The sequence below is a fragment of the Anoplophora glabripennis genome, unplaced genomic scaffold (assembly GCF_000390285.2).
Source record: "Anoplophora glabripennis isolate ALB-LARVAE unplaced genomic scaffold, Agla_2.0 scaffold594, whole genome shotgun sequence".
NCBI classification, from domain to species: domain Eukaryota; kingdom Metazoa; phylum Arthropoda; class Insecta; order Coleoptera; family Cerambycidae; genus Anoplophora; species Anoplophora glabripennis.
Window position 1 is genome coordinate 119,883 of NW_019416668.1, and position 16,159 is coordinate 136,041.

Genomic DNA, 16,159 nt, shown 5'->3' on the forward strand with positions numbered 1-16,159 from the left:
TGCAGCAATTCCTCACGGGTATCGACTTCGGTGGCGTAAACTTTTTGATTTAGATATCCCCAGAAAAAGAAGTCCAGCGGGGTTAGGTCGGGAGAACGCGGCGGCCAAGCTACCGGTCCGTGCCTCCCTATCCACCGTCCAGCGAAATTTTCGTTTAGGAAATTTAGAACATTGCGACCACTATGTGCCGGGGCTCCATCGTGTTGAAAAAACATGTTACGTCGTAAATTTAGAGGCAGATCATCGAGAATTTGGGGAAGATTTTCTTGAAGTAAGTTTAAATAAAGATTTGAATTGAGACGTTGTGGAATTTCAATAGGTCCAATCAGAGTGTCGTGAATTATTCCCGCCCATAAATTTATGGAAAACCGTTGCTGGAAGTTTGTTCTCCGAACAACATGTGGGTTCTCTTCTTCCCAATAATGAGAATTATGAAAATTTAATTTTCCATTTCGGGTAAAAGTAGCTTCGTCACACCACAAAATTTTGGAAGCTTGCTCGTTGTCCAGCGACAAAATCCAGCGACAAAATTGCATACGTGGCGCAAAATCTTCTGGTATCAAGCCATGTACACGTCGATAGTGATAGGCATGTAGACCTTGTCGCTTTAATATTCTTCCAACCTGAAATGTTAGTAGCACATCTAATCAATTCTGTTAAGGAAATCTTTAAGATATGTAGTACCGTTGGCCGAGGAACATTTATTTGCCTTGAAATGTTCCGTATGCTAGTCGTAGGATCTTGTTCAATAGCGTCAAGGACCTCCGCTTCCCTATTAATCCTGGGACGTCCTTGACCCGGTGCCTTTCGAAAAGTGGCGGTTGCAGCTAAGTTGCGGAATACCGTAGGGAATGTCCTCCTTGATGGCAGCCTTCGGTTTGGAAACCTTCTCCCGTACTCGCGTTCTGCCGCTGCAGCATTACCATCGCAAAAGCCATAAATAAATATCATATCAACTAACTCTTGTCCCGTAAACTCTTCCATTTTTTTCGCTTAGAACTATTAAATTGGCAATCGGGTTGACAATACTTTGACATAAGAATACCTTGATAATTTTGTTTAAATTACTATGAAATTGACCAAAGTGGGATTAATTCAAGAGCGATTTTCTCAGAAACCGTTAAAGATAACGATTTGAAACAAGAGTACCTTTTTAACGTAAAACAGTTCGGGAAAACGGAATTTGCTGTCCAATTTGTTAAAAAGTCAAAGATGAAAAAGTTACACACGCAAAGTACCAAGGGCCCCCCCGTACCCACCCCAATGGACCTTGTGGAAATAAATGGATTAGTCCATCAAATTGCTCATCAAAATTTAGCTGTGTATACCAAATTTCATTCATTTATCACAACGCGATTGAGAGATATTGCAAAAAAATGATTTCCATTCCTCCCTTTTCAATGGGTCCCTGTGCCTTTAGGAAGCATTTCCGGACCCATGTTCATATGAACTTTTTTACTTAGTTTTGATCATAGAATCGGCCTGTTCAGGGTTGGCAGCTAATTATGAGACACCCTGTATAAACTCCCTTCAGCTACGAGAAGGTTTTTCCTTGGTCAGGTACAACTACCTCATATCCCCCAAAAACTCCTAACGTCAAAGTCCAGAGAATTATGTGCGAACCTCGACGAACCCTCATTATTTATTTACTTTCGAAATAATTTCCTCTCTCTTAGTGGGCAACGTTCCGCGATTGCCGTGAAGGGCCCCGAAGGTCGAAGGGAAGCGACGTACACGCACCCCGGGCAATTTATGGCCTCGCCTAAATTATTATTCAAATTTTATATTTATGGCCGACCTGTTATGGCGGGCTAATGAGATTTATTATAGCGGATTACAACCAGCAACGGTCAAGTATGCGTCTCACATATATATTAATGTTAATGCGCGATATATTAGTGTTTTCGGTATAACAGCTTGTGTTTTATGTTGTTTTGATTTCGCCCCGATGCGGGGCTTTTAACACCGCTGTTTGCGAGCTACGCGGGTTCGGAGGCCATGCATCATGCCTGCCAGTATTGTTTTTTGCGTCTGTAATCAGTTCCGCATTGGTTTAATTAATTTTTGTTGAAAATATAAAATGCGACAGTGTCGTATGCCAAGTCCCGAGCGATTTCAAATTTCAATCCTCTTTCGAAAAAGTCTAAATGTAATTTGAAGATCGTTTATGGATCTTTGCGGACCCATTATGGCCTGTGTTCGAACGTCGACCTTGAAGTTCCTTAACTAGAACATAGTTCCTGATCCGTATGATTACGCGAGCCAAGGTCAAGAATATTCGTTGCCTTTCGATACTTTCAAGCTATTTTACCTTACTGAACATGAAAATTTATATTTTGTTAATTATTTGGCTTATATACGTTTTTAAAAAACCATCTGCTGCTACTACAATTACGACTTGTAATGAAATACAGGTCTGGTCTGGTCATATTTTATTTCCGATACAAAGTTAATAAATTATATAAATATTTCGCCAATCTCCCCTAATAATTCTGATTCCGCCCCCACATCATTTGTATAACTTTATGGCATCGATATAAGGGAATAAAAAACGCCATAAGAAGTGCGCAAATCCTGAGGTTCTTATTGTCTATTGGTTTATTGTCTCTGTCTTGCATTAGGAATTTGGGAACAACGTACGTCTAAGATACGTACATACGGAAGGTAGAATACTGGACAATAATTACGTTTTTGATTTATTGCGATGGCATAAAGAGTATAAGCCATGGCCTGGAATTGACAGCAGTGTTGCCATACGTACAGTAATTACCCTATTTGTACGAAATTTTTTTTACAAGAATGATAAGAGGTTTTGAGACCATACTAAAGCATTCCAACTCTATTACAAATTATTTATAACCTTTAGTAAAAACGAAAACGGTATTCTAAAATAAAATTAATATTAATTAATAAGGTGTTCAAATAAGCCATCTGCTTGAGCTTCCCAATACCCTAATCTGTCCTAAAATTCTTGACGAACATTTGACAAAAATTCAGGAGTAGCTGATCCTAAAATATTTCTAATTTTGAGCCGTAATTCGTCAAAGCTTCAATATGCCTTATTTGATCACCAGGAATAATTTCTTGAGAAATTTGCATTTTATAGGCTTTTCTTTTTTAAGATGCGATGAACTGTACGACTCGGAATGTCAAGTTCTTCGGAAATTTGGGAGGAAGAACACTGCTCACTTACTTCCACAAAAGCACAGACCTCTTTTTCTCTCCTTGCTTCAGGAATTTGACAAGGTTCCTGCTACATTTCGTACACCGATTAACATCCACACTCCTCAAACTTATGAAAAATATTCAAAACAGTTCTAGTTCAGTGGGGACTGGTTCGTCGGGGTATGAAAATATAAATCGACCAACGACTTCCTCTGCACTTTCTGCACGACAATACCTTTTAATAATATTAATTTTTTGTTCGACACTGTACACCATTTTTATTTTGTAATATTCCGTCTACTTCTTACCAAAGGTTTGAGTGGAATAATAATACAAATAAAACTAAACAAACAGCAAAACGCTTTAGGTATTTGGTCAGTTCACAAAAAATGCAACGGGGTACGTGCGCTCCCACAGCCAACCAATTACGAGAGTCCGAGTCGGAGCCTCGATGATACATGTCATGTCCGACCCCTTCCACCCGAAGTTGATAGGGGAGATGCGTGTAATTTACTTGGTCTATGCGAAAGAATTACCTGGCCAGACCGGTATATTAGGTACTTCCAAATCACATGAAACGGCAAAGGAACAATTATTCACCGGAGAGCATTGAAACAAAACTTATAGTCGACTGTCGATAGGAAAAAAGGGGATCCCAGAGCCCTGCAGCTGCTACGGTATTTCCAAATAACGTTTATAAAGATGATAAATGCAACGGATCGCATTCCTCGTTTATCTTGCTGCATGCGACGGACTTTTATTTATTTCGGAAAAATTCCGCAAGACAGTTCGAATTAATTTGCCCGTTTTATTACTGGAGTATGATTGTTTTTGTCTGGCGCGGATTATTACGTCATTAATAAAATGGACGGCATTCATTTTTTCAATTCCCGAACGGTATGTTTCACCTAATAATTGTCTTCTGACGTGAAAAATTTTGTTGGCTACACTACAACCTGTTATCAGAATTATTTGTTTTTGTTAATCAATGTTTGAAATACGTAATCATTTTTCTTAGTATACCATCAGAGAAACGCTGAATAATACGAAGTAATCTAAAACAAGATTGAAACAGGCCCTTATTAAGTATTAAGCAAAACAATTTCGAACACTTATTAAACCAGATGGAACTTCATTCATGTCTATAAATATTCAAAATTATTTCCATTTAATTATAAACATTAATGAACTTTATTCATTAACATCCTTAGTTTGGAAGTGTAAATCCTTTAAGAAATCAACAACAAAAAAGTTTCTGGCGACGTATTCCATAAGTTGAAGTTAAATCCAATGAGGAACTATTAGATGTTAGAAATTAAAATTCCTGAGGCAAGCAACACAGGTGAATTAGTTTCTAGCAAGTGAAGAGGGTAAATACAGAAAATAATATCTGATTTAAGTAATGTAATAAATAGAATTATGATAATAATGGAATGATTGATTTGGCTTCAAATATACCTAAACAGTAAGAGTTGTCAATAATGTGAGTTTTATTATATTTTATCTGGAATTTTGGATCAAGTTTTATTAAGGTAGTTTTTAGTATTTTAAATTAACCATTTGTATAGGTTAGTCTTTTACTAAAAAAAAAAGATGTAAAAAATGATGGATTTGAGAAAACAAATACATGTTTCTAAAGGTCAAAGGTGGCCTCCATATAAATACGACCCCCACTCAAAGATACTCCATACACATTCTATATTATACCATCAAGAAACTTGAAGTTTGTCAGTTATTTATAATACATATTTTGAATAATATAATTCCAGATATTCTGCTTTTTTTATTGTTAATATTTTGATCTAAGTAGGGACTTTATTTCAATATACTCCATGTATGATTTGCCCAACAGTCTTCTAAAGGTTTTTATTTTTGAACTGCAAACTGGCATCCGCGGAAGCAATTTCGTATACCCGCACAAAGGGCTTTCCTCCGAATTTGTCGGCTTCCGTACAGATCCCCGATTATTCAGATTGATTTCTTATATGACATTCCGGCGAATAGGTCAAACAATTTGTCAGGAGATCTCATATAAACTAGTTTTTCGGCTTGGCACAAGAAAAGGAAACGTATATCGGGATAGTTTGATGAATTGTTCCAGCCCCGAAATAGCCTCTTTTAATCTTCCTTCCCGTCACAAATCGTTTAAAATAATATTAATAGCGGGATGGTTGATAAATGATTTTCCTATGTATTTGATCTGATTGGTTCGTTTTTTGTAATTTATCCCCCATATAGTTTCTTAATCGACCTTTCAGTAGCAGGAATTTCAATTACGCCCGGATTATTATAAATCGTTACAGGTATCTGTAATTTTGGGATTTGTTTAATCGACCGAGCATATTGGATTCGTTTTTTCTGTATGCGTTGCTTGCCTGCGGGTAATTTGTTGGGTATTGCCATTTGCCTTTATAATTATTATAAAAAACAAAAAAGTTTAATGCTGAAGCTAATTATGCACTAAATTAGTTACAAAAATTAATTAATGGATAAAAAAAATCCTAAATTTTTAGGTGACTTTCCAAAGGAAGGCTACAATTTGGCGAAAAATGTTGGCACTGCAATAAACGCATCAATTAAAAGATAATTTTTTTAAACTGAAACTATTTCCTTCGCAAAAATCCATTTTTTTTTATTCATCGAAAAATGATAAATATCGAAACATGTAAAATAAATAAAAATTTAGAATTTCTTTATCCCTTAATTTTTTCGACTAGTGTAGTTCTGCTCGTACTTACAAATTAAAAATTTTCAAGCTGTTAATATAAACATTAAGTACACACTATACCAGTGGCGTCGGAGTGCAATTTTGTGACAGGGAAATATCTTTTAGTGTCGCACCTCAAGGGCCTAAATATGAAACGTACTTAAAGCGTTAAATAAGAATTGCGTTGGAATTAACACCACTCAAGTTCCAAGTCTCTCGAACCAGAATAAAGTTCATTACGTCCTCGAAACTTACGCCGAATCGAAGCGAAGTTACTCGCAGTCTGCGCCGCCCAATCGCGATTACTCAGTGTCGTCATTATCTCGCCTCTTCTAGTTTTAATTGCATAGGAATTACTCAGCTTAAGGGTGCAACAATTACGGGAGAATTATGAAGTCTAAATAATTCGCTGCGCTTTGTCATCCTCACTCGAAAATTAGCAAAGAACCGGGAGGATTGGGATAATTCAGAAAGAAGCGACGTTAACTTTATTGTAAAATGCTTATACAGGGTGTTTTACGTAAGAGGGATTTTTCTGTAACTCTAAAATTTATAAAAAAATGTTTTTTAAAGAAAATATTTTTAGCACATGGGCGCTATATAACTTTGTTATTTTAAATGGAACACCCTGTATATTATTGTGTTTTTGAATTTCGAGATAATCAGTTGTTTTTGAAAAAAATCACAATTTCAGCTCTCTAAATGAGGCTAGATAGTATCTAAACCGTAAGAAATAGAAACCTGTAGTTTTCACAGTTCGTTTTGGCATAAATTACTCTATCTTGAATTGAAATTGAATGCCCTTTTGACTGATATAAGGTTGTCCATACTTATCTCTAACAGTTTTCCAGAAAAATCAGGTTATTTTCTAAAGTCCGAAAAAGAAGCTATGTAACAGCGTCAAGAAGGCCTTGAAAAACCACTTTTATTTTACAAATTCCATGTCATTATACAATTACATGCCTGTTTCTTATCTGAAGCTTCGCATCGATCAATTTATTCGATACGTATCTAACGGCAGTATACCAATTGTACTATATACTGAACATGCGGACACTCTGTATATTGCTTTAGTAACAAGTATAGTTTCGGTGTTATATAAAAATCTCCCGGCGTCTAGTTCAAGAAAATAAACACTGATTTGTAAAGCAGACCGAGATAATGTTACAACTTTTCAGTCCACATTATAAAAACATAAGAGAAAAAGTTAGGGACGTGAAAAGCGGGAAACTACCGATGTAGATTCTTTCATACTCGCGGATTATGAATATTAACCACCGTTTCTTCGCTGCAGTTCTTTGCTTCGGCTTGAATGGAAATTCATCCCCGGGGAGTGACGGAGGTTCTTTTTATCTATTACTACTTTAATCTGCAGCCGGGAGAGAACTTACGTTCCACGGAACAGTCCCGGGGAGTCGCCAGCGACATCCCACGACGTGCGCCGCCTCAGGTGAGTCGCTGAACTCGTTGAACTCCACCGAATTTATTACTCCCGACTTCCCTAGATCAAGAAGGATGGCTTGGGGACGGGGAAGGACTTACAGATGCCGCGCATATTCTATATGGAGACAGGCACAGATAGTCCCGAGAGAATTCAGTTCTTTTGTGGCATTAGAACTAAATTCTACTATTTCTTTAGTAGTCCCTCTTTAAAATTCACCTGAGAATTTTTATTAAAAAACCGTCACAATTGTAATGATCGCATTCAGGTGACTTGGGATGGGAACGTTTCCCTTGCAGTGTCCAGTACGCATTTGTGGGCGGAGCTACCTCAGACGCAAACTTTTTCAAAGTCTCTAAATTTTTGAATGGAGGCAAGGTATTTGTAATTATGTAAAAGAATTATTTATACCTCAGATTGTATTCCAATTTAATTTATTTTTTTAATATTACCTTTGTGACAAAATACTACGTATATTTTATATCTACTGGAATTTTTATGTAGACATTGTACAGGGTGTCCGGAAAGGTCATGTCAAAAATGAAGGGGTATACAGGGGAGCTCAAAATAGTTGTAGTACTTCATAAAAATTTTTTTCCTATGGGGCTTCGTTGTGGAGTTATTCGCCTTCAAAGAAAGAAGTGAAAACAAATTCCAATTATAACTTATAAGTCGTTACCATGACAACAATGTTTGGGCAATCAAAGTAACTCATAGTAATGTTCATTTCCAAGTATAAATTGATATTCAATATACATGTATTATACAGGAGCAGACAAAATTATCTATTTAAATTTACACATTTTTGAGAGCGTTGCCAAATTTGTCATTTCTCTTTCATAGTACCGTTTTTGAGAAAATCGAATTTCATTAACAACATACATGTATTGTATCAAAAATGCGATATTAACATTTTTGCAAAAATCTTGGAAATTGAGATGACTGTCAACAAGTATGTATAATTAGCAATCATAAAGCACTTTGACACCATTTGTTGATTCAATACCATGGATATTCATCTAATGTACGAACTTGCACAATATAATGCTGCTGAAGCTGTTCGGATTTACGTCAACCGAAGAAAATTGCATTAATTATGAGCAATTGCCATTTTCGACCATTTTCGAGCCCTCGCGCATAAACAAATTATAAGAATTTATTCGGACTTGTCTCATTTTACAGGTTTATTTAATACCTACCGTTTTTGTATAAACCTTTTTTCGCTATGAATAACATTTTGTTACGCGAGTCAAAAAACCACTTTTCCATAACTTCGACCATTTTTTAAATAAAGATTCCCAACTAGTCTCGAGTTGATTCTTTAATATTTTGTTTATAACACATTTCCGAATAATATTCCGCAGAGAAACTTCTAATAATATTTTTTTCCCGAAAATGACTAGACTAAAATTTCAACCGGAAAAAAAATATGAAATTTGTTTGTCATTTTGGGACACCTGTATAAAATCAATAATAAAGTTCGGTTATTTTCTGAACAGACTTAGTATAACTTAATGTTTACAAATATTTGAAATTAAATATTTATTTCCCTCGGGGTAACGTTCATTTAACGAAATAAGCATCGCGGACGTTATTCCAGCAAACGCATTTGTTTTTGTCATCGACAAGCATTAAAATTGGTATAGGTGCCGGTCGAAAATCCCGTGATAAACTGTAACTTATAAATTCGCACGTTTATTATAAATTACCGCCTCGAGCAAACAAAGTCAAAATGGCGATATTTCATTAGCTGGATCTTTGGACTGTTAAAACAGGCCTTTGTGCGCGAATCCTTTCGAACCCCCTTGAATTATCATTTTCGACTTTTCGACCTCTGCCGGCATCATAAACACCGCCAACGCTGATAAAAATATAATAAATTACGGCAGGCATTCTCGCTTTCCAAAAGCCTCCATTAATTGAAAGCGATATTAATTCATTCCCCGAGATTTACTTGTGTGACAAGATAAAAATGATTTTTCACGGGGTGGGGTGTTTAAATAAAGATGCGTTTGAATTTTGAAAAATTAATAATTAATCCCCCTTCTGATTCGAGAAGGTAAACAATGCGACAGCGGCGCGCACTCATTAATATCCTTCGGACTGAATAAAGAGACCTGGCTTAATGCTATAATGGGGGTCGGGGGATCGATCCGAATAAAGACGTTTTAATATCAAAAGTTTACACATAAATATGTAAATAATCGTCGGGAACGGGTGGCGCGATTTTGACTGATGATTGGCATTAAGTTGGGCACCGCGGCGGCTGTCGGGATGGAACGAAATATAAATCATCGAAATGAATATGGAGTGTCTCCGGAATTCGACTCATTATGGCGACTCCGAGGGAAGAAGCGGCACAAAGGTGGCACAGGCGTAGGCAATTTCCGAGGGACATCCACAACTCTTTGAAATCCTCGGCTGAAAAGCGCCCGACAAGAATGAGCCCATATAGCGAGCAACTGAATATTTCTCTTCTAATTTTATTTTGGCCTGCAATTGAATGTCGTTATTTTACTGTATATTACAGTTTACAACTATTTTATATATTTTTGACGCTCTCTCTCTCTCAATAACGGCTGTTCAATATAATTCATATTGGCAATAAATTTTTGTGACCACGCGAAACGTACACACATCTGGCGATTCATCGAAATCATCTAATTTACATGGGAAATACCAATCAACAAGTCGCGCCCTTACAGAGGTACCTACGCGAGGTTTTATTTCAAAACCAAGCGGCATATTTCACTCGTTAGCGGCATAATAGAGGAGAGAACAATTCTTTCTGCCGCAGGCTTGAACCCCGTCCATTTCTTTGCGCCCCAAAAAATGTTTATCGACCACCTGTTTGTAAAATCAAATTTAGTACGAGCGGTTCTGCGGCGACGCAGCCTCAGAGGCGTAGCATGCTTAAGGATGCTAAAAGGAAAAGAATTAACGCAGAAATTGATGAGTTACGTTACTAAAGTGCTTTGAAAAAACACTTTCAAGAATGATAAGTTGTAAAATAAACAAACATAAACAAAATTTGGGAAACGAGCACGGACATGATGCTTTGCGGCTTCCACCGTACCACCCAGATTTAAACCCCATCAAATTATTTTGTTTGAGCTGCTATGAAGCTATGTGACAGAGAGGGATGTTAACTTTAAATTTCACATCAGTTACGACTATTTGCGATGAATTTTTTTCAACAAGGTCATGTATTAAACTAATTAATTTTAATGGCCTAATTTAAATTTGAAATGTTTTTGATGCAGAATTTTCTACGGTACTCATTTCATCCTTAATAAAAATAACATACGTGAAACCGGATTAATTAAAAATTTAGAGTAGAAACTAATTCATTTTTGCAAATCCTAGTTCATTTACAACGGTGATATACATTCTAGGAATGTGAGTAAAGCAAATAGATAATTCTATGAAACAAATTTTTCATTCACGAGTAAGTCGCACATGTGTGAATTTTTGGAACGCGTTTACTGTTATTCAAATAGATCGAAAATATATGTTAGTTTTACATCAGCAATCTAGAAATAACACGGTGGATAAGACTATATACAGTGTGTCCCGCTTTTCAGGTTAACACCTCTGGAAATGTGATAATGCTGTGGAATTTCCGCATAGTACCCTGATGGGAGGTTATATTGTACAAATCATTTTATTGATGTGGCAAAAGCCTGGCCTACTACGATTTCTTAAAAGGGTACTTTCTCCGAAATAGGCATTTTTTTATCAAAAAGATAATTTGACCAGGCTATTCAACACCCACCAAAATACCCATATACCAAATTTCAACGACAAATGTCTATGGAGTGTTTTTTTATGTGGTGACAAACTTCGAAAAATCAGACAACTTCAAATTATAATAAGCAGGTCAAAGATTGTCATGAAAGTGAAAACAAGTACCAATCGGACAAAGAAAAAATACAGGTACTATAAATTTAAAACTTTTAATTATATTAATTATTATTAATTAATTATAAATATAATAACTTATAAAAAATGTAATGAATTATAAATACTAAGTTGTTAAACAAAAAAAATGCAAAACGTTAATCTAAATTAAGTTTTAGTTTTCTCCACCAAACCCCCTTCCAGTCGAACACATTTTTCCAATCTTCTTCTTAAATTTAAAAATAATTTACATAGATGTTGTAGAGTAATCTCTGCACAAGCTTGTCCTACACAATTATTAGGTTATCCAAATTCCTTGATCTGTTTTTATAAACTTTTTGTTTTATAAAACCCCAAAAGTAAAAGTCCATATTTCGAGAAAACTAAAATTTAATTTAGATTGTTTTGCAATTTTTTGTTTAACAACTTAATATTTTTATAATTCATTACCTAAATTTTTTGTAGGTTAATTATTATTTTTATTGTGGCCGCAATTAAAAGTGTTAAATTTATAGTGTATGTATTCTTTCTTTGCCCGACTGGCACTTGTTTTCACTTTCATGGCAATCTTTGACCTGCTTATTATAATTTTTAGTTGTCGTAGTAGTTTCGAAGTTTGACATAACATAAAATACACTCAATAGACATTTGTCGTTCAAATTTGGTATATGGATATTTTAATAAGTGTTGCCTAGTAAATAAAAAAATGCCTAATACCACTTTCTGGAAAAACGACCCCTTTAAAAATGCGTTTTTGCTTTGGTTTCATCAATAAAATGATTAGTAGAATATAACCTCCCTTCAGGGTACTATTTGTAAAAAAAATTGGCTTGCGTAAAGTCCACAGCCTTCTCACATTTTCAGAGGTGTTAACCTGAAAAACGATACACACTGTATAACACAGGCTGACAAAATTTGACCTATCTTTTAACCCAGATACCAAAATGTACTTTTCCGAGGTCCAAAGAAGAAGTATAGTACTTTAACACCCCATTAATTGTTTCAGCAAAAAAATTTACCTTCCCATGTAACATAACCTCAAATATGTCAAAAATCGCGATTTTGGCACTTTTAGTTAGGATATCTCGAAAACCAGAACCAACTGAGAAATTTGGAACTTGGATTCGAATTCAGCGCAACAAAATCCTTTGGAAAAGTTTATTCGTGTTGTTGAGTTACAATTTTGTCGGCCTATGTAATTTTTATTATTTGAAAGAATTATAATTTGTCAGTTGACTTACTAAAAATCAATCTAAACTGTATTTCTAAGATTGGGAAGTGTGTACGTGTCTTTCCGCATCAGGTCGTCGCCCAGGAAAAGTAGTGTGCGCGATGTTTAATAAAGACTTTCGATTTATCTCACCTACACTACACTTTTTATCGTTAAATAAATTAAATCGTCGTCTCATTAGTCCCTCCAATCCGTACTCGCACCCTTCCGGTAAACTCACTTAAAGTACTTTTGGATTTCTTCGCGCGGAATAAAAAAATCCTCTGTTTCGTTCGCAGGTACGCTTCCGGGAAGTAATTTGTCTAATTGAATGTGATTCGGCGAGGAGTGAAAAAAGTAATAGCATCAGTCTGGGTAAACAAATTTAAAACACATTCGGAGTCAGCCCTTGTGCCGAACTTTAAGTGTAAAACTTCAAAGTCCAATACGACTTCATGGCGAGATTACTTGGGCGAAGAATTAAGCGACGGGGTGCGATTGATTCCCGCACGTTGTTGCCAGCCCTACAGCTCGACACAGGCTGTTTTTTATCCGATAAGGTCTATAAGGTGTGCACACCTTGCATCAAAATATTTTTTTACTTTTCAAAATCTAAGAATATATTTGTAGAGGGTTAGTCACTATAATCTGACAATTTATTGTGAGTTTATTATTGAAATTACAAAAAAGTTTTTAATACAAAAATTTTATGAGTTTTTATAATACAGTATCAGAAAAAACAATTGAATAATGGAAACACTAAATTATTATTTTTTTAAATGGGCCATCCTATACAGGGCGATTCACAACTTATCCAAAAAAATTTGGGAATAGATGCGACATGAGAAATGGAGTCAATATTGTAAAAAAAAATTTTGTAAAATCCTTATAGTTTCCGAGAAAAAAAATACTGAAGTTACAGTACATTCAACTACTACATAGTGGGACAACTGTAGTCTCTAGCGTCATTCGCAATACGCGTGGAGAGCCATGTGACTCCTAATACTGAAATCCGTCGTTCCGGTAGTATTTACCTGTTATCTGTGGTATTTACATCAGTTTTTTAGTAGTTAGTGTCAAAAATGGCTTGCGTGTATAGCAACTCAGAGTTGATGGATATCGTTTTAATTTATGGTGAAGCAAGACAACATTTGTATTATGGTGAAGTATTTGTGTTATGGTGAAGCAAGACATCATTTGTGTTAGTTCGTAGAAAGTGAGTAAAACGGACCCAAATGTGTTTACACGTGAGTGGATAAAATTTTGAACAATTGCTGTTGCAGCATCGGGCAAGTCAAATGATTTTATTATTTAAAAACACAAATTAATTTTATTAATAATTAATAAAGGCAAAAGCATTTGAATTTGCCGATATAAAATAGGTGCGATAAAATTCTATTTACATATTTCTTTCCTTGCGAAAGTTTTTGTCCGTTTTTATCACGCCGCCATACCGGTCGCATTGTGCGAGGTCAGGTTTTACAGTGGACCAGTTTCCAGTGCCGTGCAGAAGTGTATTTTGAAGAATGATTTTTATTATTATCACAAAATAAACGGATAACATTATTTCTTTGTTAAAATAGTTTGTTATAGGAAATAAATTAATGATGATAAATAAACTTCTGTCAAAGTCATTTGTTTGGTCCACGTGCCTCGTCCATAGCCACTGCTATCCGTCAGACATAAATTTCCCTCCTGTTTTTTTCAAAAATAGATTTAAACTGAAATATGTCGAAAAGTCCTGAATCAAACAGTAACATATTATATATTTTTGAAAAGAGAAAAATTTAACGAAGCTAAGTATGCACTAGTATATAGGGTGTTCCATTAAAAAACAATTCTTTAACTTAGTGAATTCCATTATTCAATTGGTTTTTTTAATACTATATTACAAAAATTCATAAAAAAAGCTAAAACTTTTGTATTAAAAACTTTTTTCTAATTTCAATAATAAACTCACAATAAGTTGTCAGATTATAGTGACTGACCCTGTACAAAAATGTTTGATTATATCCAAACAACCTTCAAGAAGATTTAAAAAAATGTTTTGAGCCGTTTACAACACATTCATTGCCATATAAGTTAAAAAGTTTCGAGTGGTAGAATTTGAAAAAGTAAACAAAATTTTTATTAATTCACCGCAGAAACGTTTGCGTTGACGTTTTATGGGGCCCCGGTATTAAATCGAGTTAGATATGTCACCCCGACGTCTCCGGGAGGGGTCGCTTTCTCCTAGGCAATCGTTTTTACGTCGACAGCGGACACCTAGACAAATGTTACCCGCATTTCTTCGGGGATTTGCCCGTGCAAAACAGAGGGAAAATGACTGTTTTCATTGCTACGGTTCAGTGTTTGCTCAGGACTCGAAACTAGGAGCAAACACAGTGGTGAAACGCGTAGTTATATTCATTTTACATGAAAAGTACATTTGAGGCAAACGCATTAAACGAGACGGGTTTTTGGCACATTGTTAAGAGTTTTTAACTACTTTGTTGGAGTAAAAATGACGTTTTGTTTTATTTGCAGCTCTGGACATCTCTCATGATATAAGTTGCTCTTCTGGCATTTTTTTGACATTCACCATAAATTAAAATCATGTCAACTTTCTCATTGTTCGTGAAAATTTTTTAATTTTTAACAACCACACTAGTTTGTTTATCATGCAAGAAATAGCGTTTGACAGAAACTAATATGTAAACAGACTTGTGACAGCAGTTTCAGCCATTGTTTTCATGGCAATGTTGATTAAATCAAGACTAATTCCAATAGAATAGGATACATTTTTGTATAATGTTTGTTAATGTAACTTTTTAAGGAGAAGGAAGGAAAGAAAAAAAAGCAAATTTCCACACCACTCGCCATGAGGTTTGGCACGTTACTTTTGTTGAGTGGGTATTCACCACAAGCTCTACCATCCCACAAAAACTAATGTTTGAAACTATGAAACAGTATTTAACATGTAACCTAGCAGCAAACTCAAGCAGTAATCAATAACGATAAATTAAATGCACAAAAATAAATAATCTGTTTACTCACTTCATTTTTATAACAATACTTAAGATTTTGTTCTAAATCTTCGAGTACTGGTACCAGTATCTTTTTCTGGTTCAAAGGTCCCTTAGCCTCTTAAATGTTGAAGCAATCTGACTGACATTTTCTTATCCGGTACTTGTAAGTTGGCGTAATCTATCTGATATCATTTTCTTTGCTACTGACAAAAAGTAGGCTCTGACTATACCAGCTCTTTTTTGATTCGTATACACGCTTTTTCGTAATGCAGAAAAACTTAAAATTATAACACAAAATTTCACTGTATCGCCACAACACTGAAATAAATAACTTTATACACTTACACCACATAAAGGCACTTTATATACAACCTACAAATCGATAAAGTGGAAGATTAAACGGATATGTAACCAAAGGAAACAGTGCAGTTGTCGGCCATTCCTGTTTTAATCAGGTGCGATGACAGTCACCTCTTCCACGCCTTCAAAGGCATACCGCAACAGAACAGTAGTTTTTTAGTGTTCGACGTTAGAAAAAATATATGATGACTTTGAAATAACAAGTCGTTGTAATATTAAATGGAACACTGTTTTCACAAAATAATTTTTAATTAGTTTTGTTGTTGTAACATGCCATAACAGGGACATAGTGAACGTAGAAGAAGAAGAAATAAAAAAGAAGATGGCGAAAACTGTTAGCGAATAGGTTAGAGTGTTAAAATTGTTGA

General features: G+C 35.2%; 1 protein-coding gene across 1 annotated transcript in view; it reads right to left on the reverse strand.

Moving 5' to 3' along the window:
* Positions 1-15,464, reverse strand: part of LOC108914888 (epithelial discoidin domain-containing receptor 1-like) — a gene marked incomplete at its 3' end in the record, with an annotated part of 120,461 nt that extends 104,997 nt beyond the window's left edge. The window contains exon 1 of the mRNA XM_018720803.1: positions 15,460-15,464. Coding sequence (XP_018576319.1) covers positions 15,460-15,464 — 5 coding nt within the window. The remainder of the gene's footprint in view (positions 1-15,459) is intronic.
* Positions 15,465-16,159: the final 695 nt, after the last annotated feature.